At 45.9% G+C, this 26,632-nt stretch overlaps 1 protein-coding gene across 1 annotated transcript in view; it reads right to left on the reverse strand.

Annotated features, from left to right (window-relative positions):
* dnai2b (dynein, axonemal, intermediate chain 2b) overlaps window positions 1-25,736 on the reverse strand; it is a 75,327-nt gene extending 49,591 nt beyond the window's left edge. The window contains exons 1-4 of the mRNA XM_041217232.1: window positions 25,657-25,736; window positions 15,716-15,903; window positions 13,729-13,890; window positions 8,867-8,991 (exon numbers count right to left, since the gene is read on the reverse strand). Of these exons, the coding sequence (XP_041073166.1) occupies window positions 8,867-8,991; window positions 13,729-13,890; window positions 15,716-15,901 (473 nt within the window). The 5' untranslated portion in view covers window positions 15,902-15,903; window positions 25,657-25,736. The remainder of the gene's footprint in view (window positions 1-8,866; window positions 8,992-13,728; window positions 13,891-15,715; window positions 15,904-25,656) is intronic.
* Window positions 25,737-26,632: the final 896 nt, after the last annotated feature.

The following is a 26,632-nucleotide window of genomic DNA, read 5'->3' on the forward strand; positions in this document are numbered from 1 at the left end:
GCCACCCAGTGCTGCAAAACGCTGAATTATCTCCTTCATTCCGCCAGGGTAAGTCACTCTTTTCATCACTCCCAACTCTCTCTCTCTCACACAAACCCATCTCACATCCACAGGGCCCTCACTCACTGCCAGTGCAAGGGACATCACCATTCACTCTTTCACACAAACCGTCATTGTCCTCATCCCGTCAACTCACCACCCACGCAGGCCAGGCTTCCTTATCATCTGGCCTGGCAGGCATCCTGACACATTATCCCCATCTCTATCCATGCAGGACAAACTGGCTCACAACAGGAGGGAAAGGTCGCAGACAGGTGGAGGGATGCCGGAATTCAAAACTCTGACAGAATTCGAAAACAGAGCCATCCAGCTGGCTGGCAATGACCGGGACCGGTCCTGTGCTGATGATGAGGTCGGCGCTGCTCTACCTAGTGAGGATCCAGCAGTGAACATCCATCAGAAACCATGCCATGAGTGATGTGTCCTCTTTCATGGGCTCACTTCCATGTACTAATTATCTCCCTTTGCTTTTGCAGGCACATCTGCCAAACAGCCGACAGAGTCCATGATGCAGGGCCTCCAATCAAGCTCCGAAGAAACCTCTGAAGAGGAATTTAAAGGCACCCGCCCTGAAGCCCTGTAACAGTGCTCACCCACACCCTCCACCAACGCAGAGAGACACACCTCAGCGGGACCTAGCTTTAGAGTAGCTTCGAGGTCACAATCTGGTGAGCACATCGCACTTTCTGATCCACAGCAGGTGGAAGCAGGGATTTCCTGGGTCGCCAGCACTCAGAGGACTGCTGGAGGCCAGAACATTGCTGAGTCCAAGTCAGATGACGAGCCTCTGGACTTGGTCATGTCACAGTTGCTGGAACTGCAAAGTCAAGCTAGGGAACAGCAGGAAGGGATGTCCACTGCATTCCTCAGATTGCAAGGCATGATGGAGGAGTCCATCTGTCTTCAGGCTGAGGTGATAGCGCCGGCATTGCAACGCATCAAGGTTAACACTGGCAGGATGGTGGCTGCCATGGAGACCGTGGTCCAGGATGTCACTGCTGCGTGGGCTTAACTCCATCATTGATGCCATAGTTGGCAAGAGGGGTGCTGGGTAGTTCAATCTCACTCCAGCTACCCCTTCCATTCACAGAGTCAGCCAGGGGCCCTTGGGCAGCCATAGGGAGGAGGATCAGCAGGTGCATGCTCCGGGGCCATCCACCCAGGTGACTCTGGGAATGACCGGCCCATCCGAATCCCCTCTTCCTGTGACCTCCGCAGATCCAGCTTCACAGGCCGAGGAGGGTACCACTGCCACACAGCAGGATCCCAAAAGCAGGCCGGGGCCCTTCAAGTCTCTCCAGAGGGCGCCTGCCAAAGTCGTCACAGACAGGGCATCACTGTCAGCGGGCTGCCTCCACCTCTGCTGTGGATGTCTAGGGGGCACCAAGACATAGCGGCAGAGTTAGAAAAGTTAGGTAAAAGTAGTTGCACAGCCTGGCCATGGATGTTGATCACTTGTACATACTGCTCACTATTGTGAATAAACTCCGAAGAATGTCACCTTGCTTGTGGCTCTTTGTTCTGAAGAGCAGTGTTATTGTCACTCAGATGTGAAACCTTTCTGCACAAGATAAAAAGCAGGTGTCTCAGTCTAGGGCCTCTTCCCTGTGGTCTGTGCGGCCTTCAGACTACAGTGATGGTCCAGCCTCACACTGCCTGGAAACATTACTGATGCCTGCACCTCGGCAGTGCTTGTCAATGCTGCCAGAATGTAGTTACCACAGAGTTATTTCATACTCTCGGGGTGCTCTCAGCACCTTTAAGGTGGGGCTGGCCCCATCACACCAGCATCTGTGACCAGTGATGCTGTGCACCAACTTCTGAAGGGCTGAGGTACTGAAGGTGGACACAGCATCAGATGCATCTAAAGTTTCATGGCTGCGTCTCTGAGATGGTCCTGATCATGGAGCGCAAGTGAGCTGCCCTTAGCCTCTGAGAATGTCTGATTCCTGTCTGGCCATGTGAAGATCTATGGAGTGTCCTCACTGCATGTTGTCATCATTCTCTTGCTATCGAGTGACTATTAGGGCGTCCACTGCATCTCCATGACAGGAGCATTCTCAAAGGGTATTGGCGCTGCGATAAGCCAGACTGGAGTCAAACGTTCACAACTGCGATGTGAGGATCGATGGGGACACCTCGCTGCATGTCATAAGTTTTCCTCCACAAATCTGGCAGCTATGAGGGCCTCCCAAGTGCGCGTGCCCTGTCTAGCCAGTGTGAGAGCCTCATCCCCATCATTGTCACCACCGAGGACCCCCTCACCCTCATCCTCGTCAGTGTCCTCCTCATCAGAGGAGGCATGCAACTCTTCCATCTCCTCCTCAGCCAGTTACTTACCTGGTTGCAGCGCCAGGTTGTAAAGGGCACAGACAATGATGATGCGTGACACCCTCTGTGGACTGTATTGCAGGGCTCCACCAGGCCGGTCCAGGCACCGGAACCGCAGCTTTGGCATCCCAATGGTCTGCTTCACCAAATTGCGAACTGCAATGAGCCTCATTATAGCGCCACTCTGCTGCAGTCTGAGGCCACCGCACGGGTGTCATCAGCCACGGCCTCTGCTGGTAGCCCTTGTCCCCAAGGAGCCAACCCTGCAGCCTCTGTGGACCCTGGAAGACTGCAGGGATCTGCAAGCAACTCAGGATGTAGGTGTCATGCACACTCCCTGGAAGCCGTGTGCATACCTGCAGGATGTATTTCTGGTGGTCACATGCCAGCGAGTTCAGTGAGTGGAAGCCCTTGTGGTTAATGAAGTCCACTGAGTGTAGTGATGGAGACCTGAGCGCCACATGAGTGCGGTCAATCGCACCCTGCACCTGTGGGAATCCCGAGATCAGGGCAAATCCAATGGCTCTTGCATCCTGGCTGTACCGGTCCCAGGCGAAATGCACAAAGTTGTGTGCCATGGAGAAGATGGCATCCGTGACCTCATGGATGTATTTGTGGGTGGCGGATTGTGAAATCCCACAGAGGTCACCTGTGGCACCCTGAAAGGAGCCACTGGCATAGAAATTGAGCGCCACGGTCACTTTCACAGCCACTAGCAGTGGATGTCTTCCATGTCCCATTGGCACCAAGTCCTGCAGTAAGTGGCAGATCTGAGCCACCAGGTTCCTAGACATGCGCAGTCATTGGCGACAATGGTTCTCAGTCATCTGCAGGAATGGCAGGCGGTGTCTACAGACCCTGGGTGTTGCCAGGTGCCCACCAGCCACGGATCACTGTCGCTCCTGGGCAGTGTGTGCGGGAGCCTTTGCTGCCCCTTCATGAGGTTGCTGCTTCTGCCTTTGCGCTGCCAGGTGCCTCAGTCACTCTCTCTTCCGTCTTCTACAGTCTCTATGGGCCATCAGGCTTATAGCTAGGTCACCAGGATCCATGAACCTGACGTGGTCCTCCTGCAGCATGAAGGAGAGACAGAGACACAGTTATCATGGCTGTACTTAGCACCTTTCCTGGCCCTGTGTGACCCACCCCTTAATGCTTCCGCGAGAGTGCTGGTCACCCCTTGTGGCCAGAGATGAGTACATTGTGTGGCTGCCCTGTCAACTTGCAACATGGGGGCCCTGTCAACCTGCGACATGGGGTACAATGGTCCAAACCAGGATGCTGAGATTGCAAGAGGCTGTGACTGCCTCCAGCAGTGACTGCTATGTGGCCAGCATTGGAGAGTGTACAATGTGTGCAGTCCAACCGCTCTGCGGTCCAACAAAGTGGAGGCGGACTCTAAGTCTGTGCCAGGGCGGTGGGGGTGCTGGGGTGGGTGGGGATAAGGTATGAAGCACTTGGTAGCCCTTTGGTGCCTCTGCGTTGCTTGCATGGGCGGGCAGGCTAGGCACCTGACCCCCCAATCACATCACTGTGGCTGTGCCTGATCTGTCTTAGTTGCAGAGGCATAGTCAGTTTATACAGGTATCCCTAATGTGTGGCCACTTCCCTCACTTACCCTGCCCTCCAACTCGATTGCCTGTGCATGGCATGCAGCGCCAGGGCAGCGGCTGACCCCCCACCTCGGAGTGGCCTCCGAGGCTGGCTAGCACTTGCCTCTAGACACCGCTCCCCTCTCAGCAGTCACCTGCTGGGCCAGGCATCAGTTTCCCCCGCCCCCCCCCGGTGCCGCTGAGGCCTGTAAGTAATGGGCAAGCTGTGGAGAAAGCTGCTGCTCACTCATCTCAGTTCCCTCAAAGTGAAGGCCGCCAAGTGCACTTCGCCTGTGTACTGTCGTGGACAGCAGGGGTTCCAACAGCCTGGAGGGATGGCCTTTTAATTATATGCTAATGTATTATAACTAGCTCCCCGCTGACCGAGGGACGGGAAACGGGACCTGCCTTCATGCTGTCGTGAAGTGAGTCCTGCTATATTTTTTGCGCATGCCACCAATCACATCTGCAGTTCCACCCATTATTTTTTCAACAAAAAATGCAACAAAAATCAGTGGATGCTTTTCATGATTAATTGTTTTTACCAGAGGAAATTTGATGCCACATTACATTCAATCTTAAAATGCTGTTACTCTGAGAATAATATTGATTCGACATTCTGAATACAATTTTCAAAGAATTAATGGCACACAGCCAAACCAATGTTATATTTTTCTTCCTCCTACAAGATCTTAAGTAAAAAAGTGACAAAGTTCCATCATAAACAGCGAATCTGAAACTCAATGGGCGTGAAATTCATGTGCTCTGATTTTTGGAGACGATTTGCAACGTTCCAGTATCTATTCAGATTGAGGTGGGTGAGACACAAAATTCATCTACCCACCTCATCTGAATGATTTTTGTGCTAGTTCCTGCAACTCCAGTGCTGACCTACCCTTCTCAATGCTACTGGTCTGGTCTACACACAGCAGGAGGTCCAGATAGTGTTGCTGCAGACTTTGTGGTACAGGCAGCATGCTTTTTTCTTAAAAGCAGGCTGCCTCTTAAAGGAAAGCTACACAAAAAGATTGCTGCATTGGAAATTCTTGCAAACAGCAGGGCAGATGGAAGGATCCAGGTGGACTGATGCATTGCTGGAGCATCAGTGGTGCGGGTAAAAGGTGGGGGAATGAGATTAGCTGAATTCCTTTTGCAGAGAGCTGGCATGGACACAATGAGGTGAATGGCCTCCTTCTATACTGTAACCATTCAAGGTGGTCAGGAGGAGAGAGGCTATGGTCCCATGGGGGACCAGGACCATAGAACCACCCTCAGAAGGATGTGTGAACAGGTGGTCAGGTAGATCAGTTTCCAGCCTCTGCACTTAAGGACCCGCAGCATTGCCAGAAAAAAGTCTAATAGCCCTATGTGGGTGGTCAACGTTGGTGAGTGCATCTTCACATAACATCTCCTTCTCACCTCATCACCAACCTCTCATGCTGTTCAATGCACACATCCTCATCACTCACCCCACAACACTCCCTGGCATTCAGGATTCTAGCCTAACATCCAAATACTCCACCTCACCCTTTAAGTACTTACCACCTCCCCCACACACACACACACACACACACACACACACACAACACCCCTTCACCTCTTCCACATACCTCTGGTGATTCAATTATAACTGGCACATCACCCAAACACAGTCCTGGATAACCAGTGACACGCTATCCTCTCACTTTCAAGACGAGGTGGTACATGATAGAAGGGAGAAGAGCAGAGTCAGAGAGGGATAAAGTTACATGCATCTCCTGAGCACTCCGGAAGAGATGGCTCTCAACATCAAGGGACCAGCTGAAATGAGGCCTGCAGCATTCAAAGTTGCTGAGAATATTGAGGATGGTAGCATCTTCCTGCCTTGTGCCCCTTTTTACCTTCCAGAACACCCTCATCTAGCTATCTGGCATGATGAGCAAGTTAATGATGGTGTGACCATGGACCTTTAGCTGCCCATCCAACCTCCCTTCCCTCAAAACAAACTTCTCCTTCTGAGTTTCTGCTTTCAGACATCCAAGAACTGCATTGTGAGCCCCAGGAGAAGGAAACAGAGCAACAATGAGCAGTGATAAAAAGGCCCTGTCACTTGATCTGATAATTGCAGTAACCAGCTCAGACACTGACATTGCACTTACTTTGGAGGATAGCACAGATATGCATTAGCATATAGTGAATTATCAGGCACAAGTGGCCAGGACAAGAGGATAGTTTGCCAGCTCACCAGATAGCAATGTGGCAGGCCGTATTGCTGCAGAGGACTCAGAGGAAAATCTTGATGGGTTGACCTACAGGAGACTGCTGAATGGGCATGCAAACCGAGATGCTGGGTGCGTTGGGTGGCCCACTGGGCATCCTCCTGTCACTTTTAAGGGGCTTGAATGAATCAGGCTCCAACTTGCAGAAGACATTGCAGAGAGCTTGCTCTTTCCTTAGCTCTGGCTTCACCCCGCTGTGGTGCTGCAGACCCAGAGGCACTGGCAATGTTGGCCCCATACCTGTTGCAGTTTCTGTGTGGACAGATCACTTATTCCTTTGACATTCCAATGAGGATGTGGCAGCATTCTCTAGCAAATGCAGAAACTCACCAAAACACCTCTTAAAAATACTAATACAAAAGCAGAATACTGCAGCTGCTAGAAATCTGAAAAAGGAACAGAAAAAACTGGAAATATTTGGCAGGTCTGGACAGAGAAACAGAGTTTATGTTTCAATTGATGGTCTTTTATCAGAGCTTTCTGATTTACCTAAAGCATTGACTCCTCTCTCTACAGGTTCTGCCAAACCTGCTGGGTATTTCCAGCATCATCTATTTTCATCTCCAAAAGCACTTCTGAGTACTTTCAGACACTTGCCAATAGAAAAAGTACCAAAAAATTAACTTGCCTGCAACCAGGGTACTTGGCCCTTGAAATAAAAGTATTGCAGGATCCATCTTGCTGTTTCACACATCATTTTTCGAGCAGACAACACGGGGTTGCCAGGACCTGCATGGACTAAATTTGGAATCCTAGTGTCACATCATTCAGTTAGGCAATGTGATTCCTTTCATGGGATGTAAGCATCGCTAGCAAGGCCAGCTTTTGTTGCCCATCCCTAACTCCCCTTGAAAAGGTGGTGATGAACAGCCTTCTTGAATTACTGCAATCCATCTGGTGCTGGTCCTTCCACAGTGTTGTTAGGAAGGGAGTTCCAGGATTTTGACCAAGCGACATTGAAGGAACAGTGATATAGTTCCAAGTCAGGATGGTGTGTGGTTTGGAGCGGAACTTGCAGGTGATGATGCTCCAAGTGTCTGCTGCCCTTGTCCTTCCAGGTGATGGAGGTCATGAGTTTGGAAGGTGCTGTTGAAGGATCCTTGGCGAGTTGTTGAAGTGCATCTTGTATAAGGTACACACTGTTACCACTGTGCGTTGGTGGTGGAGGGAGTGGATGATTAAGGTGGTGGGTGGGGTGCCGATCAAGTGGGCTGGATGGTGTCAATCTTCTTGAATGTTGATGGAGCTGCAATCATCCAGGCAAGTGGAGAGTATTCCATCATAATCCTGCTTTTATCTGTAAATAGTGGACAGGCTTTGGGGAGTCAAGAGCTGAGTTACCATTGCAGAATTCCCAGTCTCTGACCTGCTCTTGTAGCCACTGTATTTATATGGCTGTTAAATTTCTTGTCAATGGTAACTCCCCAGGATGTTTCTTGGTAAACAAGGGAGTGAAAGGTTATGTGGGAGGTTACAATCAGATCAGCCATGACCTTACTGAATGGCAGAGCAGGCTCGATGGGCTGAGTGGCCTACTCCTCCTAATTCGTATGTTGATGATGGGAGATTCAGCGATGGTAATGCTGTTGAACATCAAGGGCAGATAGCTAGATTCTCTCTTGTAGGAGATGGTCATCGCCTGACACTTCTGAGGCACAAATGTTACTTGCCAATTATCACTCCAAGCCTGAATGTTGTTCAGGCTTTGCTGCATATGGACATGGGCTGCTTCAGTATCTGAGGAATTGTGAATGGTGCTGAATATTATGCAATCATCAGTGAACATCCCCACTTCTGATCTTACGATGGAGAGAAGGTCATTAATGAAGCATCTGAAGATGGTTGGGCCTAGGACATTATCCTGAGGAACTCCTGCAGTGATATCCTGGGCTGAGATGATTGCCCTCTAACAACCACAACCATCTTCCTTTGTGCTAGGTATGACTCCAAGTGTTTTCCCAGAGAGTTAATGCCAGGATTGTTGCCAATTCAACACATTCAGGCGCTCTCAGGGAATACACTTAAATGTGTCCATAGCCTTGGAGGATACCGCATGAATCTCACAGGGGGTAACCTCCCCTCCCAGGAAGCCAGGTAGACCTTTGTAGTACTACTAGAAGCCGCATCACATGACTGAATTTTGCACCCAATAATTCCAAGAGTATTGATGAATTTTAATACAGAAATTGTGGAAGATATAGAGATTTAGTGGCAAATCTAAAGAGAAATAAAATAAAATAGAAGGTTCAGGGATGAGGAATTTCCTAATTTTCATTACAAGATAGTAACATAAATGAGCTGACTTTTTTCTTTTAATAAGTGTGATAGGAAGCGAGGGAAGACATTCATGTTAAATTTAGCTTTCAGACAGTGAAAGATTAGCTGTAGGATGAAAAATCTTTTTTCAATTGAAACGGTAATTGTTCATCTACATTCAGAATCATAAAGTATTGCAGGTAAGCTTAAGTACATTGCCTTTTTGCCAGTTGCCTTGAAAATTTCCATGCGTGTTGACTCACAATTAGAAATTGGTTGGAATTGCCCTTGAAAATTTTTCCTAATCTTTGATTGACAAGGATTTTTTCAACCAAAGAGAAATCTAAGTATTCTCAAGGATGCACCCGTTACCTGAAAACATTTATGGTTTTTGCAGCTGAAGGTTCCTCAACTCTTTCCACATATTCCCCCTTATCTTCAAAGTACTCCTCATAAATATTGATAGCATTGTTCTGTTTAACACAGTGCTCCATTAACTGCAAAAACAGGAAAGAACATTGAGCAATATTTGATGCAAGTGTAACACTGGATTATTTGAGGACAAATACAGTGACTAATAATCAAATCCATCTGTTCTTCAGTTTTTCAAAAGCTGAAAGAGCAAGCAGACAAACTTTTGCTAATATTTATAACCTACCAACATCATTAATATTGCATGATGAAAGCTTCAAAAGCCAGCTAGCTATCAAGAGGGTTTTTTTAAATTCAGTTCAGGGGATAAAGGCTTTGCTGGCTGAGCCAGCATTTATTGCCAATCCCTTGTTGCCCTTGAGAAGGTGGTGGTGGTGAGCTGCCTTCTTGAACTACGGCAGTCCATGAAGTGTAGGTACACCCATAGTGCTGTTAGGAAAGATGTCCCAGGATCTTGACCCAGCGACAATGAGGGAACAGCAATATATTTGCAAGTCAGGATGGTGAGTGACTTGGAGAGGGACTTCCAGGTGGTGGTGTTCCCATCTATCTGCTGTCCTTATCTTTCTAGATGGTAGTGGTCATGGTTTTGGAAGATGCTGTCTAAGGAGCCTTGGTGAGTTCTTGCAGTGCATCTTGTGGATGGTACACACTGTTGCTACTGTGCATCAGTGGTGGAGGGAGTGAATGTTTCTGGATGTGGTGCCACTCAAATAGGCTGCTTTGTCCTGGATGGTGTCAAGCTTCTTGAGTGTTGTGGGAGCTGCACTCATCCAGGTTAGCGGGGAGTAAGTATTCCATGTCAGGAAGATATAATAGTTTTCATAATGTTATTTGGAATCTATTGTAGGGTAATAGTGGGGGTCTGTATCCATGTGTGTCTAGGACTTAACTGAATTAGGAACAGATGGTCTGAAGGTTTTGATGTAAGAAGAGAAGCTGGGTTTGAAGTGCTAAATAGGTAAACATGGGTGAAGTTTTAGAATGTGAGGTATAAAGGGAACATTTGCATTTTTAAATAAACCAGAGTAGCTTGAATTCAAAAGAAGGGGTAAAATATTTCACCTAGCCAGAAGTTAAGAAACCGTGTGTTTATTTTTCCCAAAAATTGCTGGTAAAATTGGCATGATGATAGATTTTTATTATTAGAGAGGTAAAGTCCAAAGACATAGTGAAACCATGGGAATGTGCATTCCAAAGGGAAAATATGTATAAAGGAGAGAAGGCTGTGTGCAACAGAAGAATTCTAAGATCTAACAAGTATAAAAACTCCCGCCTCCGTGCCCAAACTGCTGTCTGCAAGAACTGAAATTAAGTAAACTCATTTTGAATTTAACTGTTCAGGGTATCGTGTTACTTTGCCTGGGTCTTTTAAAATCTATTTGATTTTACTGTTGCTTTAACGGAGTTAGATTAATTAGGAGAGCTAGGAGTTATTATGGTAGTAATTTGTAGACCTGTGTATGTGCTTAAAATTATTTCTTTTACTTGTAAATGTTATAAAAAGCATCTAAGACTCAGGGGACTTAGTACCTCTGAATTCAAGGCACGCATCTCAAAATAAATATACAAATTACAAGACAGTTGTTTCAAGTTTCCCTTTTGGGATTTGAGCAGCTTAGCATTTACCATCTGCTGTGCCATAACATCCATAACATTCCTGACTTGTGCCTTGTAGATGGTGGACAGGCTTTGGGGAGTCAGGATGTGCATTACTTGTTGTAGGATTCCTAGCCTCTCAACTGCTCTAGTAGCCACAGTATTTATATAGCTTGTCCAGTTCAGTTTCTGGTCATTGGCAACTCCCAGGATGTTGATAGTGGGGAATTCAGTGATGGTAATGCCATTGAATGTCAAGGAGCAATGGTTAAATTCTCTCTTGTTGGAGATGGTCATTGCCTGACACTTGTATGGTGTGAATGTTACTTGTCAGCCCAAGCCTGGAAATTGTCTGGGGCTTGCTGCAATTGGACATGGACTACTTCAGTATCTGAAGAGTCACAAATGGTGCTGAACATTGTGAAATCATCAGTGAACATCCCCACTTCTAACCTTATGATGGGAGGAAGGCCAGTGATGAAGCAGATGATGATGCCACCAGAGCTTTCAAAAATCTTATTGGACAGGTTAAAAACCTAATTTTATCCAATCTTTTAACCTTTAGTCCCCTGATTACCCTTTAGTAATCAAAGGCAAAGGTCATAAAATGTGCATATGGATATTATGATGCAATCTACATTATATAATTCCAGGGCACAACATATTGGGCTAGATTTTGCTGAAAAATAAGAATGTATAAACAAAGCACACCTTTATTAATATGCAAATCAGCCAAGCAGCTTGTAGCAAAGAAGAGATACCTTGTGAATTGCAAATTACAAATTCCTGGTCAACATGAATCACTCCATCATTAGCTTCATTTAAACAGCATCTCAGGCTTAACCGCCCCGTGATTTTCATGAAGTTGCTGTGTTTGCACATTAATTGCCCATTAAACCATCCACAGTCTAGTAATTAATACCGTATTTACTCTTCTAACAGCGCAATTATCGTGGATGACTTCAACTTCTCTCGCCCAGAAAGTAAGCAATTAAAAGTGTGTCATGCCAATCCTTAAATCTTATTGGTTAAGGAGATACACACCGTTTGTCTTATTGTTCACCAAGGTCCTGGGTGCCCTGCTGCTCTCGTTGCTTGGTTTTTGGCTTGCACTTCCAGCAACTTTTTGGGCAAACATTTTTAAAACCTAAATATGCATGAACATGTCTAACTAATGGGCACACCATGAGACATCCAACTCTTGCAAAATCTAGCACATTAAAGCACCAATTTATTAATTCACAGAATATACAGCAGAGCATTACACAATCTGTGCTGATTCTATTCTATTCCTATTGCATATTGAACGGTTTGTTATGATCTTGGTAGAGACCAGTAGCATTTTTATTATTTTTTGAAATCCGTAAACCCAGGTATTTACTAAAAGAATGATGTCACAAGGTTCACTGTTAAAACCAAAGAATTTTACTACATAAAAATCAAAGACCATGAATACTAATCTATACACACTATCTTAAATAATCAGTTACTTTAAAGATATTCAAAGTACAGTGAACACAGTTAATTATACTCTAAACCAAACTTCTTAAATCAAAATTCCTTCCATTTGGATTACACCAGTCAGATACTTATCATAACTGCAAGATTAACCATTTGGTCTGAGTATTGTTCCAAAGATTCATATAAGGGTTGAGAATTCTTGGGCCTTCCATTTACTTCTGGCAAGGTTTTCCCTTCAAATCTCCTCCACCGGTCCCATAGTTGTGGACTCTCAGTTTAACACAAGCATTGCTAGTGTCTTCAATGTAGCCACTTTGGGTCTAAATTCTCCTGGTTCTAATGTACTTTAACTCTGGAGTCTTGCCAATAGGAACACTCTCTCTCTCTCTTTTCAGAGTGACTATTCCAGAAGTCCAACTCACTGATAATAGAGTCCTTCAGTTATCAAAAATTTTACCCCTTTAGCCAGCATCAAGAATTTTAGTTGAATTCTGTTGAAAGAGATGTTCACTGGAGCCAGCTTGCTCTAAATGAACTGCTTGAAAGAGATGTTCCCTGTCATAAACATCTAGTTTACCCTTTGCTTTTCTATTGTTTATCTCCCAGGGAGCTTGGTCACATGATCAAATCCTGGAACAAGTTGCTTTCTTACAAGAAATCATCTTCCAGAGAAACCTAGTTCTTAGAGGGACCATCACCCCAACATAAAATATAGTTTTCCCCCAAAAGCACATAGACCATCACAGGTTCATGGTTACATCCATTAGTCTTATAGTCTAAACAGCTATCACTTTTCAGTAGAGTCATAGAGTATACAGCACAGAAACAGGCCCTTTGGCCCATCATATCCATGCTGGCCATCAAGCTTCTATCTATTCTAATCTCATTTTCAAGCACTTGGCCTAGAGACCTTTCCTATCCCACAGTGTGATCACCCACCACTCCAAAACACTACACAGTGTAGTACTCAATTACTTGTCTTCCACTTAGCACATCTGTGAACTTCCTTTCACTGCCATGCCAAAATATGGGACACCACCGGCTGCACCTTGCAGTTGACATGGCTGCCCATACACTTCTGTGGCAGGATTTAAGCTAGCACTTGAATGGTTTTAAGTTGTGCACCAACTTTGATTAGCGTGCAAAGAAAAGAACAAAAAACACAGTGGACATTCAGCATTACTTACAAGTGAAGAAAAGCAGGGCTATTTTTAGTTGATTAGGCTGGACTTTTCAGTTATAGCTAGGAGGTCTCTGCCAAGCAACTAGTGGACAAACATTTTTGATAATTTATTCATTCACGGGGTATGCAAGCAGGTTCAGTAACATAGTGGTTATGTTATGTAACACCAGCCATAACATCATTTATTTTGGTATGAAAGCGGAAGAAACAGGAAAAAGCAGTTGATTGAGGAGATCTCTGCTTTACAATAACCTAATACATTTAATTTAATTGATTTATCTTTTGACCTTGAAAACATAGTACTTGGCCAAGAGATACATGAAGGTGGAATCAGTTGAATTAGAAGGATCATTTCCTCATTAAAAGTATCCCATGAGTTGTTAATATTAGCTACAGGCATCTTTTGAGGCCACATATCAGTATTTTTCTAGAGGTCAAAAATACTAGTAAGGCAAAAGAAAGTCAACTTACTAACTTTACAAATGTATTAAAATTAATAACTCTTTTTGGGGAAGCATAGAAAACACTGCCTTGCATTAATATCTCCTTGTCCACTTACACTACCCAGCTGCATGATCGTGTAGACATAATTCTCATCTTTTTCCACTTTCTTCCTATAACGAATGGTATGTTCCAGATCGTTTGCATTTATATCTTTAGGCCAGCCACCCTCTACATGGTTAATCCCTCGAGTCTCTGTCTTAAAACGTTCAGTATTGACCTTCAAATAGAGAGAAATTAAAAGACAATGAGAATATTAGTGAAAAGCATCAAATTACTTAAGTGGCATGACGTAATTTAAGGAACAAAAAGAACTGCAGACAGATTTCTTGTACTTTCACGAAGACCTCAGCCATATCTTGTCTCTAAAATGAATGTTTGTTTAAGGAGGAAGACATAATCTCACAAAGCAATAAGGTGGATAAGTTATTGCCCTTTGGCTTCTACATTTTCATTTCATTTTAAAAGCATGACCTAAGTGCAAGTTGTTGTCAAATGACCATGCTGATATTGGATCATGCCATGGATGTTGCCTGAATATTGTGTCTAATAAAAACTGTAAAAATCAGGAATACTGAAGGACTTGTACTTGTAAGTAGATCATTGATGATACACTCACAAAACTGGTGTAAGAGAAATAAGAAATTATTGTTGTGAAGGAAGTTGAGAAACAGGGCCTACTTCCACTGGAGCAGAGGAGCGGAGAGGACATGCAACAGTGTTTAAAATTATAATAAGGTTTAATAGCACAAATGGAGAAAAACTATTTGCTTTAGTTAGGAAATCACTGATGAGAAATCATACATTTCAAGCTGTCCCAAGAGAAAGTAGAGAGGTTATGAGAAATATATTAACGCAAACAGTTTTAGAGCGTAGAATTCTTTGGCACAGGGAGTACTTGGTGGAGTACTACAGCTTCCCATCCTCCATCTTCCATCAACTTCAGCACAGCCAAATTCTGCAGTCTATATCTTATACCACACTTAGGCACATTTTCTCATCGCAACCAATTTACTGACATTTATTGGCTCCTGCATTCCCCAGTGTCTCAAATAAAAATTCTCATCCTTGTGTGCAAATCTTTATATAGCATATAGCATTTACCTTCCTATTTCTGTAACTTCTTCCAGCCATATAGCACTCCCTTCCTGTCAAACACACTCTGACTTTGGCCCTTTGTACATCTGACACTCCCTTTGCCCCACCATAGGCCGATTGCCCTCACTGACATAGGTGGATCTCTCTAAATTCTCTTTCAAAACCTACTGCATCCCCATCTCCCTCCTCTCTTTGCAAGACCCTCTTTAAACTCACTTCCGGTAAAGCCTTTGGTTACCCCAGCCCCAATCTCTCCTTCTTTATTTCACCATTTAATTTCTTTCCTTGTGTTCCTCTGAAACACCTCAAATTGTTGACCTTGTTAAAGGTGTAATATAAATGAAAATTGTTGCTTATGTGGTTCTAAGTCCGAAAGGGGTGAAAGGCTGCCTGCAAAGCACATGTTTGATATAAAAGACCACCTGTCGATTGGGTGTCAGCTGTCTTCATAAAAATGTAAAGTTCTCAGCTAGTTCTTGGTCAGGCGCATAAGATGGAAAACAATACTGAAGCATAAATTCTTCTTCAAAAGGTTAAAAACCTGATTTAGTTTGCTTAGTCTACTACTGGCATTTCTATCTAGGATAGTGACATTCATTTGAGGGACTAAGCAAAGACAATCCAACTATCAATTCCTCTTTAAACAATTTATTTAACTTTTGGCTGAAATTTATGAAGATTTCTGCAGACAATGCCACTTTTTAAAAACTTTTAAGGTACTACAAATCACTTTTGAAGAGCTGGATATTCACACGTGTGCAATATCCAGGAACTGGCTGCAACAGGCCTTAAACATACGAAATGTCTGATGGTTGGCATTCGTGGAGAAATCTGTGATTCAGCTCATTCTCCCTTTGCTAGTTGAAGAACACCTCCCAGCAGTACTAGGAGTTTTAAAAAGACTTAAAAATTTAAGATGCTACAGCTTTCAAATGTTGATATCCTACCTCATGTTCAGACATGTCCTTTGAAACCTGTATAAACACATCAACGGGATTTTTTTCGATGAAGTTTTCCGCTAATGTTGGATCTGGGAGAATGTCAGCATGTAGCTCTGCTGGGCGATCTGAAAAGTTGCATTGCCGGCCAAATTCACTCCGTATTTTAGTATAAACATACACTATTTCCATCATTTCTGCAAGATACCAAAGTAATGTGCTCATTTCAACAAATTCTTAATTTAAACCTACATTGTACAATAATCGTTTGCTAAAATAAATGTCATCAAGGGGTGCAAAATAGAATGATTTGAAGCTTTTAAGGTTAATTCTATCATTAATCATTCTTGTAAAATTGAAAATCCCATTTCTCCTCCAGCTCCCAGTCACGTCCTTGTGACCAATTGTTATACAATAGAAAAAATCAAAATGCAGCTTATATTTTGACTATTATTCCACATCATGTCAGCAAAACTTTTTTGAGTTATGACCAAATGCAAATCGCATTATTTATATTACTCATTATTTGATCTCCTGTGTCATTGCTTATTGGGAGCCTGAGATCTGTAGCACAACTGTGATGTTGAGCATGATTCCATTCTGAGTTGGAGAGTAAATCATAGTGGCAGCTAAGGAGTGGAACACAGCAGTGGAAGAGTTGCATCAAATCACTACGAGGCCTAAAAGGAATGAAATTGAACAGGCCACTGGCGTCAACCTAGGCACCAGGAACAACATGGCGAACCCTTTCCTGTCAACCTTGCAAAGTCCTCCTTATTAACATCTGTTAATATATATTTGTGCAAAAATTGGGAGAACTATCTTGTAGATTAGTCAATAAACAATAGTCATACTCACTGAATCATACCTTACAGTGTCACAGACATCACCATCACCATCCCTGTACAGTCGGGAGGGAGTTGTCCTGGGAGTCCTTAACATTGACTCCGGACCTCATGAAGTCTCATGGCATCAAATCAAACATAGGCAAGAAAGCCTCCTATTGATTACCATCCCAGCCTCCGCTCAACTGATTGTTCAGTACTCCTCCATGTTGAACACCAATTAGAAGAAGCACTAAGGGTGGCAAGGGCACAGAAAGTACTTTGAATGGCAGGCTTTGATGTCTATCATTGCGAGTAGCACCACTACTGGCCAAGCTGGCCGAGTCCTAAAGGACATAACCGCTAGGCTGGATCAACGGCAGGTGGTAAGTGAACCAATAGGAGGAAGAATCCTACTTAACCTTGTCCTCACCAAGCTACCTATCGAAGATGCATCTGTCCATGACAGTATTGGTAGGAGTGACCATCACACAGTCCTTGTGGAGACAAAGTCCTGTCTTCACAATAAGGATACCCTCCATCGTGTTGTGTGGCACTACCACCGTGCTAAATGGGATAGATTTTGAACAGATCTAGCAGCTCAAAACTGGGCATCCATGAGGCGCTGTGGGCCATCAACAGCAGCAGAATTATACTTAACCACGATCTGTAATCTCACTGCCCAGCATAACCCCACCCTACCATTACCATCTAGCCAGGGGATCAATCCTGGTTCACTGGAGAATGAAGGAGGGCATGCCAGGATCAGCACCAGGCTTACCTAAAAAAAGTGAGGTGTCAACCTGGTGAAGTTACAACACAGAACTACTTGCATGCCAAAAGTGGAAGAAACATGTGATGGGCACAGTAAAGGGATCTCACAACTAATGGATTAGATCTAAGCTCTGCAGTCCTGCCACATCCAATTGTGAATGGTGATGGGACATTTACACAACCAATAGGATGGGAAGCTCCACAAATATCCCCATCCTCAATGAAGGGAGAGCCCAGCACACTAATGCAAAAGAGAAAACTAAAGCATTTGCACTAACTTTAGCCAGAAGTGTCAAGAGGATAATTAATCTCAGCCTCCTCCTGAGGTTTCCAGCATGACTGATGTCAGTCTTCAGCCAATTTGATTCATTCCATGTGATATTAAGAAATGGCAGAAAGCACTGGATACTGCAAAGGCTTTGGGCCCTGATAACATTCTGTCAATGGTACTCAAGACTTGTGCTCCAGAACTAGCTGTGCCCCGAGCCACGCTGTTCCAATACAGCTACAACAATAGCATCTACCCAGCAACATGTAAAATTGCCCATGTATGTTTTGTCCATAAAAAGCAGGACAAATCCAACCTGGCCAATTACTGCCCCTTCAGTCTAGCTTCGGTCATCAGCAAAATGATGGATGGGGTCATCAACATTACTAACAAGCAGCACTTACACAGCACTAACCTACTCACAGATGCTCAGTTTGGGTTCCACCAGGGCCACTCAGCTCCTGATCTCCTTATAGCTTTGGTCCATGCATTGACAGAAGAGTTGAACTCAAGAGTGACTGCCCTTAACATCAAGGCAGCATTTGACCGAGTGTGGCATCAAGTAGCCCTAACAAAACTGAAGTCAATAGCAAAACTGAAGTCAGTGGGAATCAGGGGGAAAATTATCCACTGGTTGGAGCTATACCAAGCACTAAGGATGATGGTTGTGGTTGTTGATGGTCAATCATCTCAGTCCTGGAACATCGCTCCAGTTGTTCTTCAGGGTAGTGCCCTAGACTCAGCCATTTTTAGCTGCTTTATCAATGACCTTCCCTCTATCAAAAGTCAGAAGTGGGGATGTTCTCTGATGACTGCACAATGTTCAGCACTCTTTGTGAGTCCTCAGATACTGAAGCAGTCCTTGTCAATATGCAGAAAGAGCTGGACAACATTCAGGCTTCAGCTGATAAGTGGCAAGTAACATTCTCGCCACACAAGTGCCAGGCAATGACCATCTGCAACAAGAGGGAGTATAACTATCTCCTTTTGACATTCAATGGCATTACCATCTCTGAATCCCCCTCTATCAAGATCTGGGGGTTGAGCAGAAACTGAACTGGACTAGCCATATAAATACTATGGCTGCAACAGCAGTCATAGGCTGGGAATTGTGGACAGAAACTCACCTCCTGACTCCCCAAAGCCTATCCATCATCTACAAAGCACAAGTCAGGAGTGTGAGGATTTCTCTCTACTTGCCTGGATGAGTGCAGCTCCAACAACGTTCAAGAAACTCAACACCATCCAGGACAAAACAGCCTGCTTGGATTGGCACCCCACATCACTTTCAACGTTCACTCCCTCCACCACTGCAGTGGCAGCAGTGTGTACCATCTAAAAGATGCATTGCAGCAAGTCATCAAAGCTCTTTTGACAACACCTTCCAAACCCGCAACTCTACCACCTTGAACAAGGGCAGAAGATGCAAGGGAACACCACCACCTGTAAGCTCCCCTCCAAGACACACACCATCCTGACTTGGGACTATATCACCATTCTTTCACTGTTACTGGGTCAAAATCCTACGACTCCCTTCTTAACAGCACTGTGGGTGTTCCTACAAGACATGGACTGCAGCGGTTCAAGAAGATTCATCACCACCTTCTCAAGGGCAATTAGGAATGGGCAATAAATTGGTTTAATATCTCATCCAAAAAAATGGCACCCCTGATGGTGCAGAAATCTCCCAGTACTGGAGCGTTAGCCTGGATTTTGTGTTCAAGCATATGGAGTGGAACCCACAACCTTCAGATGCAAAATAAGATGCTGCCACCTGAACTACAGCTGACACTTAAGGACCATGAGTTTGCCTTGCTACAAGCTTGAGGTACTTTGTCAAGTGCAGAATGATGAGCATGATATTTGAAATTAAAAGTTTGTTGTTTTTTGCTTTAAATCTCCTAAAATCAAGGTCAACTTTTGGGGCCAGAGTGGGGGAGAAATCGGTGGAAACTGATGTTAAGAAGTGCATGTAATCTTTGTGCCCAAAAATTGTTTTCATACAAAATTTTAGTTTACTAAAAATGGAAAGTCAAGAATAGAATCCCTTTCTTCATTAGTAATTCTTACTGCACATCCAACAATCAATGTAACTATTAGAGTTAATTCAAAAAACTAGCTGATATCAATGGGGAATCAAGATTGTGTATTCAGCGGGTGAAGTTGGGTTAGGTGGCAGAGGATAATTAGATGAATATGTGCCGACATAATTCAGCCCTCATTTTAAAGTAAGATTGTCATTTGATATTATTATTTTTGTTAAATAGAAAAACCCACAGCAATTTAGCAGCAGAGTTTTTTTGGGATGTAAGGAGTACCAGATTCCTGACCATGTGGGATTCCCTATATTGCTGCAAGTGGTCAAAGGGACTAATGGCAGCTGGATAAGTTTATTTTGGCTCTTCCCATCACGAACGTGAACATGGAATTTAGAATGGAAAAATTGACACAGAAGTGTGAATAAAAAAAGAAAAAAGTAGGAAGTAAGATTTTCTGAACAGGAAATCTGTATAAAGTACATGAAAATATTAGATAGGGGATGGTGTCTAGCGGGCAGAGTTTTTGCTTACGTTCTTAAGCAGTTAACTGTTTATCTTTTCCTCTTGCATTAAAAGATATTTCTCGATACATACTTAATTGATGTGACCGTGGAGGCGGGGCTGAGCAGGGGGTGTGGGAGAGTAGGGCCAAGTGGAGGAGGGGCTGAGAGGGGAGGGGTTGATTGAGGGCAGGGCCCAGTGAGGAGGACTGGGGGGCTGATTGTGGGCTGGGCATGGTCACGAGTTCTGGGCAGTCGCTGGGAGTGGGTAGTCACAGGATGTTGGCAGTCGCAGATTGCGGGCATTCATGGAGGTTGGCAATGACGGGTTGTGCACAGTCGCGGTTGTGGGCAGTCATGGGGGTGGCAATCATGCGGGTTGGCAGTCACGGGGATATGGGAAGTTGCAGGCTGGGCATTCGCATGTGGGGGCATTCCAGAGTGTGTGGGACAGTGAAGGACCGGCAATATAGTTCGAAGTCAGGATTGTGAGGGGACTAAGATCTTTTAAAATGGCTGAACTTATGCCTGAACAAAAGGAGCTACCATGGTAGTATCGAAGAAAGTTGCACTTCGTTATCTCTGAAGAGGGCTGCAGAGACCAAATTTCAAGGGAACTATAGAAAGGCCAACTGCATTTCATAATCCAGAGTCTACACGTCTGCTAGGACAAAGGGCCCCGCACCCTTCCTTTCCATTCTTAATGGTTGGGGTGTTTAGCCACCTTGGGAACCCAGACGAGAGATACACATCTCTTGGCAAAGACAATGTGGAGAGATGGGAGTCCTGTGGAATGGACCTCTAATTTGTGAAACCAGTAATATTGCCTTGTGGAACTGCAAGTTCAATCTGCTATTTACAATCCTACAAGCAGCCTCACAGAAAAGGGGCTTTGCCCAAGTTTGGATGCCTGGGCCCCATTTACACTGCTGCTGGAAATTCTGTTCCATTGCCTACAAGACCGATTAATCTTTGCATGCCTATCTCATCATATGAAGGCAATACATTCAGAAAAGTGAATTAACCAGCATTGGTTTTCAAACTGCTGACCTCCATGAAGGAATACCTCACTGGACTTTGATTCAGGACTCTGGAACCCATATGAAACACTTTTTCTTTCTTCTGTGGTCTCTGCATTGTAAATCTTTCTTTTCTCTATCCTTCGTTTACTGTATGACTGCAAAGGGGCCAACGATGCACTCCCTCCTGCATTTTGAATGTGTAAATAAACGAACACTTTTGAGTTCATCCTACCTTGATTGCTGTGGGATTATTATTGGACCACAGCAAACACTAAAACTGAAGGGTTGGGAAATACGCCACCCATTATAAAGGGGGAAGCAAATCAAAAACACCTTTCTGTATAAGGATGGGTAGTGAGAGAAGAAATGAGTGCTATTTAATTTAACTCCCCCCACCCCCTCCTGTCTGTAACAGGATGGTGTGTGGATTGGAGGAGAACTTGCAGGTGGTGGTGTCCCCATCCATCTGCTGCCCTTGTCCTTCTAGTTTGTAGAGGTTCAGGTTAGGAAGGTGCTGTTGAACGAGCTTTGGTGAGTTGTTGCAGTGCATCTTGTAGATGGTACACACTTCTGACACTGTGTGTCAATAGTGGAGGGAGTGAATGTTGAAGGTGGTGGATGGGGCGCCAATCAAGTGGCCTCCTTTGTCCTGGATGGTGTCAAGCCTCTTGAATGCTGTTGCAGCTGCAGTCATCCAGGCAAGCGGAGAATACCGCATGGGCCCCAGCTATGCCTGTCTCTTTATGGGGTATGTGGAACATTTCTTGTTCCAGTCCTACTCCAGCCCCCTCCCACAACTCTTCCTCCGGTACATCGATGATTACTTCGGTGCTGCTTCATGCCCTCGTTGGGACCTGGAAAAAATTACTAATTTTGCTTCCAATCTCCACCCCTCCATCATTTTCACATGGTCCATCTCTGACACTTCCCTTCCCTTCCTTGACCTCTCTGTCTCAATTTCTGGTGATAGACTGTCCACCAATATCCATTACAAACCTACCGACTCCCACAGCTACCTGGACTACAGCTCCTCACACCCCGCTTCCTGTAAGGACTCCATCCCATTCTCTCAGTTCCTTCGCCTCCGTCGCATCTGTTCTGATGATGCTACCTTCAAAAACAGTTCCTCTGACATGTCCTCCTTCTTCCTTAACCGAGATTTTCCACCCACGGTAGTTGACAGGGCCCTCAACCGTGTCCTGCCCATCTCCCGCGCATCCGCCCTCACGCCTTCTCCTCCCTCCCAGAAACATGACAGGGTCCCCCTTGTCCTCACTTATCACCCCACCAGCCTCTGCATTCAAAAGATCATCCTCCTCCATTTCTGCCAAATCCAGCATGATGCCACCACCAAACACATCTTCCCTTTAGCCCCCCTGGCGGCATTCCGTAGGGATCGTTCCCTCCAGGACACCCTGGTCCACTCCTCCATCACCCTCTACTCCTCAAACCCCACTTACAGCACCTCCCCATGCAAACGCAAAAGATGCAACACCTGCCCCTTCACTTCCTCTCTCCTCACCGTCCAAGGGCCCAAACACTCCTTTCAAGTGAAGCAGCATTTCACTTGCATTTCCCCCAACTTAGTCTACCGCATTGCTCCCAATGCGGTCTCCTCTACATTGGAGAGGCCAGACGCAAACTGGGCGACCGCTTTGCAGAACACCTGCGGTCTGTCCCCAAGAAAGACCCAAACCTCCCTGTCGCTTGCCATTTTAACACTCCACCCTGCTCTCTTGCCCACATGTCTGTCATTGGCTTGCTGCTTTGTTCCAATGAAGCCCAACGCAAACAGGAGGAACAGCACCTCATCTTCCGGCTAGGCACTTTACAGCCTTCCGGACTGAATATTGAATTCAACAACTTTAGATCTTGAACTCCCTCCTCCATCCCCACCCCCTTTCCGTTTCTTCCCCCTCCCTTTTGTTTTTTCCAATAATTTATATAGATTTTTCTTTTCCCACCTATTTCCATTATTTTTAAATCTATACCTTTTATGCCCGGTTAGTCTTATTCCACCCCACCCCCACTAGAGCTGTACCTTGTGTGTCCTGCCATCCATTCTTAATTAGCACATTCGTTTAGATAATATCACCACCTTCAACACCTCTTTGTTCTTTTGTTTGTGACATCTTTTGATTATCTGCTCCTATCACTGCTTGCTTGTCCCTACAACTACACCACCCCCCACTTCTCTCCCCCCACCTTAAACCAGCTTATATTTCACCCCTCTCCTAATTTCACTCAGTTCTGTTCAAGGGTCACGAGGACTCGAAACATCAACTTTTTCTTCTCCGCTGATGCTGAGTTTTTCCAGGTAATTCGGTTTTTGTTTTGGATTTCCAGCATCCGCAGTTTTTTGTTTTTATATATTTATTTAACCGGAAAATATTCCCTCATGCTCCTGAATTGTGCCTTGTAGATAGTGGACAGGCTTTGGGGAGTCAAGAGGCAAGTTACTCTCTGCAGAATTCCCAATCTCTGACCTGTTTTTGCAGCACAGTATTTATATGACTAGTCAAGTTCAATTTCTGGTCAATGGTAACCCGCAGGATGTTGTTAGTGGGGGATTCCGTGATAATAATGCTCTTAGCTTCTTTATTTTAAAGGTGTAATGTACACCTCCCTTTCACATCTGGGAATTTTTGATCTACCCTACCATTGGGTGAGTCAACTCTGCAAAATATTTAATATTAAATTTGATCACTTTGCAACAAGATTTACCTGAGATTTAATTACAGCTGGTTACACAAGCCACAAAGCCCAAAATAAATTTACATAAATGAGGAGAGTTTGAACAGACCCATTTGCTTTTACCCTGGGAAGAGGGTGAATCTCAAGTGGAGATATCCTGAGGTTAACACTGCACCATGGCCCAAAACCCTTGCTGGGGGTGGGAGGGTGGAGGGGTGGTGTGATTGCTGGGGGTAGGAGAACTCAGGCCTTGGGGTGGGGGGGGGGTGGAGGTCATGGAAAGTGTCCTGTATTTTAAGGGATTGTCCCTTATTTTGACTACTTGTCCTGTGTCCCCTAATGGACTCCTTTTATTCCTTATTTCTAGGACAGCCTTTGGGAGACTGAGCTGGGAGTCTCCAGGGTGAACTAGAATGATTCAAACCGGACTACAAGTGAGTCAGCCAGTAGAGCGATGATAATATTGTGACTCAAGATAAGTTGATTTTAATCACCCCCCTTTTGCTATTAAGTAAGCTCTCACGTTTAAAACTGCTCTCTCCCAACCCCCTATCCCCACCCCCCTCCCTGCACTCACAGCACCACATCATGGTCACCAGCACCCACCTGGTTCTTGGTTGAAGGGTCCCTTAATTTATTTCATAACAGCTGGTCACCCTGCCCAGGAGAGGAGGCCACATCCAGGAGGAGGACAGGTTTTACATGGGGGGTGGTGGAGGAGGAAATCAGGTCCTAGAGGGGAGGGGGTCAGGTACTGCGGTTGCAGGGGGGGGCAGATGGTGAGCGGGGGGTAAGAGATCAGGTCTTGGGGGAGGGGGGAAGAATCAGGTCCTGGGGGGGTAGGAAATCAGGTTCTCGGGGAAAGGGAGGGGATCTGGTGCTGGGGGAGGGAAGGGAAGGAGGGGGGGGACAATCAGGTCCTGGGGAAGGGGAGGGGATCTGGTGCTGGGGGAGGGGAGGGGAGGGGGGGGGAACAATCAGGTCCTGGGGAAGGGGAGGGGATCTGGTGCTAGGGGAGGGGAGGGGAGGGAGGGACAATCAGGTCCTGGGGAAGGGGAGGGGATCTGGTGCTGGGGGAGGGGAGGGGGGGGACAATCAGGTCCTGGGGAAGGGGAGGGGATCTGGTGCTAGGGGAGGGGAGGGAGGGACAATCAGGTCCTGGGGAAGGGGAGGGGATCTGGTGCTGGGGGAGGGGAGGGGAGGGGGGGGGGAACAATCAGGTCCTGGGGAAGGGGAGGGGATCTGGTGCTAGGGGAGGGGAGGGAGGGACAATCAGGTCCTGGGGAAGGGGAGGGGATCTGGTGCTGGGGGAGGGGAGGGGGGGGGACAATCAGGTCCTGGGGAAGGGGAGGGGATCTGGTGCTCGGGGAGGGGAGGGGGGGGGACAATCAGGTCCTGGGGAAGGGGAGGGGATCTGGTGCTGGGGGAGGGAAGGGGGGGGACAATCAGGTCCTGGGGAAGGGGAGGGGATCTGGTGCTGGGGGAGGGAAGGGATCTGGTGCTGGGGGAGGGAAGGGAAGGGGAGGGGATCTGGTGCTGGGGGAGGGAAGGGAAGGGGAGGGGGGGACAATCAGGTCCTGGGGAAGGGGAGGGGATCTGGTGCTAGGGGAGGGGAGGGGGGGACAATCAGGTCCTGGGGAAGGGGAGGGGATCTGGTGCTGGGGGAGGGAAGGGAAGGGGAGGGGATCTGGTGCTGGGGGAGGGAAGGGAAGGGGAGGGGATCTGGTGCTGGGGGAGGGAAGGGAAGGGGAGGGGGGGACAATCAGGTCCTGGGGTCGGGGAAGGGATCAGGTGGCCGGTTTTGTCTCTCCCCTCACCCCGGTACTTACTGGCGATCTGCTTTTTCTCTCTCTCTGGCTCCGGAAAGTTTGATGTGTCCTAGCAACAATCTAGACGCGCACTTCGTCGGGCCAGCGGCGCGCGCACTGAGATGGGGGCGGGGCTGTGGCCAGGAGCCAATTGAACAAAACTGCCAAAATATTCCAGCTTCGTGTCCTACTCATCCCTGCCCTGAAGCACTGCAGCTTGTAAACCACTTTCACAATGTCCACCGCTCACCAACTGGGCTGCCACCCCCCCCCCCCCCCCCCCACCCCCACCAAAGACATTGCTGTGACCATTCCAGCAGTAAAGCCAGAGACAGGCCTCAAATGACATTGTGCATTTCCTTTATTTTCTTTGAATACTTCTGGTCTGTTGGTTAGTTATAAAAAAGAATGGAAAAAAAGGCAGCTTGACTGTCAAGATTCCAGCAATAAACTATTGAAGGATCTTTTCACGCTCCCATGGTCGGGAGGTAAGTGCACCACAAGGATGGTGGTGTTGGAATGACCAATGGTAGGAGCAGGGCCCAGGCGGAAACCTCCAGAAATCCACTCCACCAGAATTGGCAACCTTCCCTGCATGCTCCAGGAATTAAGAGATTAATCTCCATGCAAAGCAAACCCAGGACAAAAGAAAAAAAATCATTGGGGCATTTAAAGTAAGCATTTTGTTCATTTTTTTCTTATAATTGGCTGTAAAAATATTGGAGATGGAGCCATCAGTCATCAGGAAAGTGGTGGAATCTATAATCAAGGGAGACTTGAGGCATTTCGGTATAATGGAAATCAGTATAATCAGGCAAAATCAACATGGTTTTACGAAAGGGAAATGGTTTTTAACAAATTTATTAGAGTTTCTGAAATAAAAACAGAAAATGCTGGAAAAGCTCAGCAGGTCTGGCAGCATCTGTGGAGAGAGAAACAGTTTTCACTGCACCAGCCTCCACATTCAAAGGATCATCCTGTGCCATTTCCACCAACT

The sequence above is a fragment of the Carcharodon carcharias genome, chromosome 22 (assembly GCF_017639515.1).
Source record: "Carcharodon carcharias isolate sCarCar2 chromosome 22, sCarCar2.pri, whole genome shotgun sequence".
Lineage (NCBI taxonomy): Eukaryota > Metazoa > Chordata > Chondrichthyes > Lamniformes > Lamnidae > Carcharodon > Carcharodon carcharias.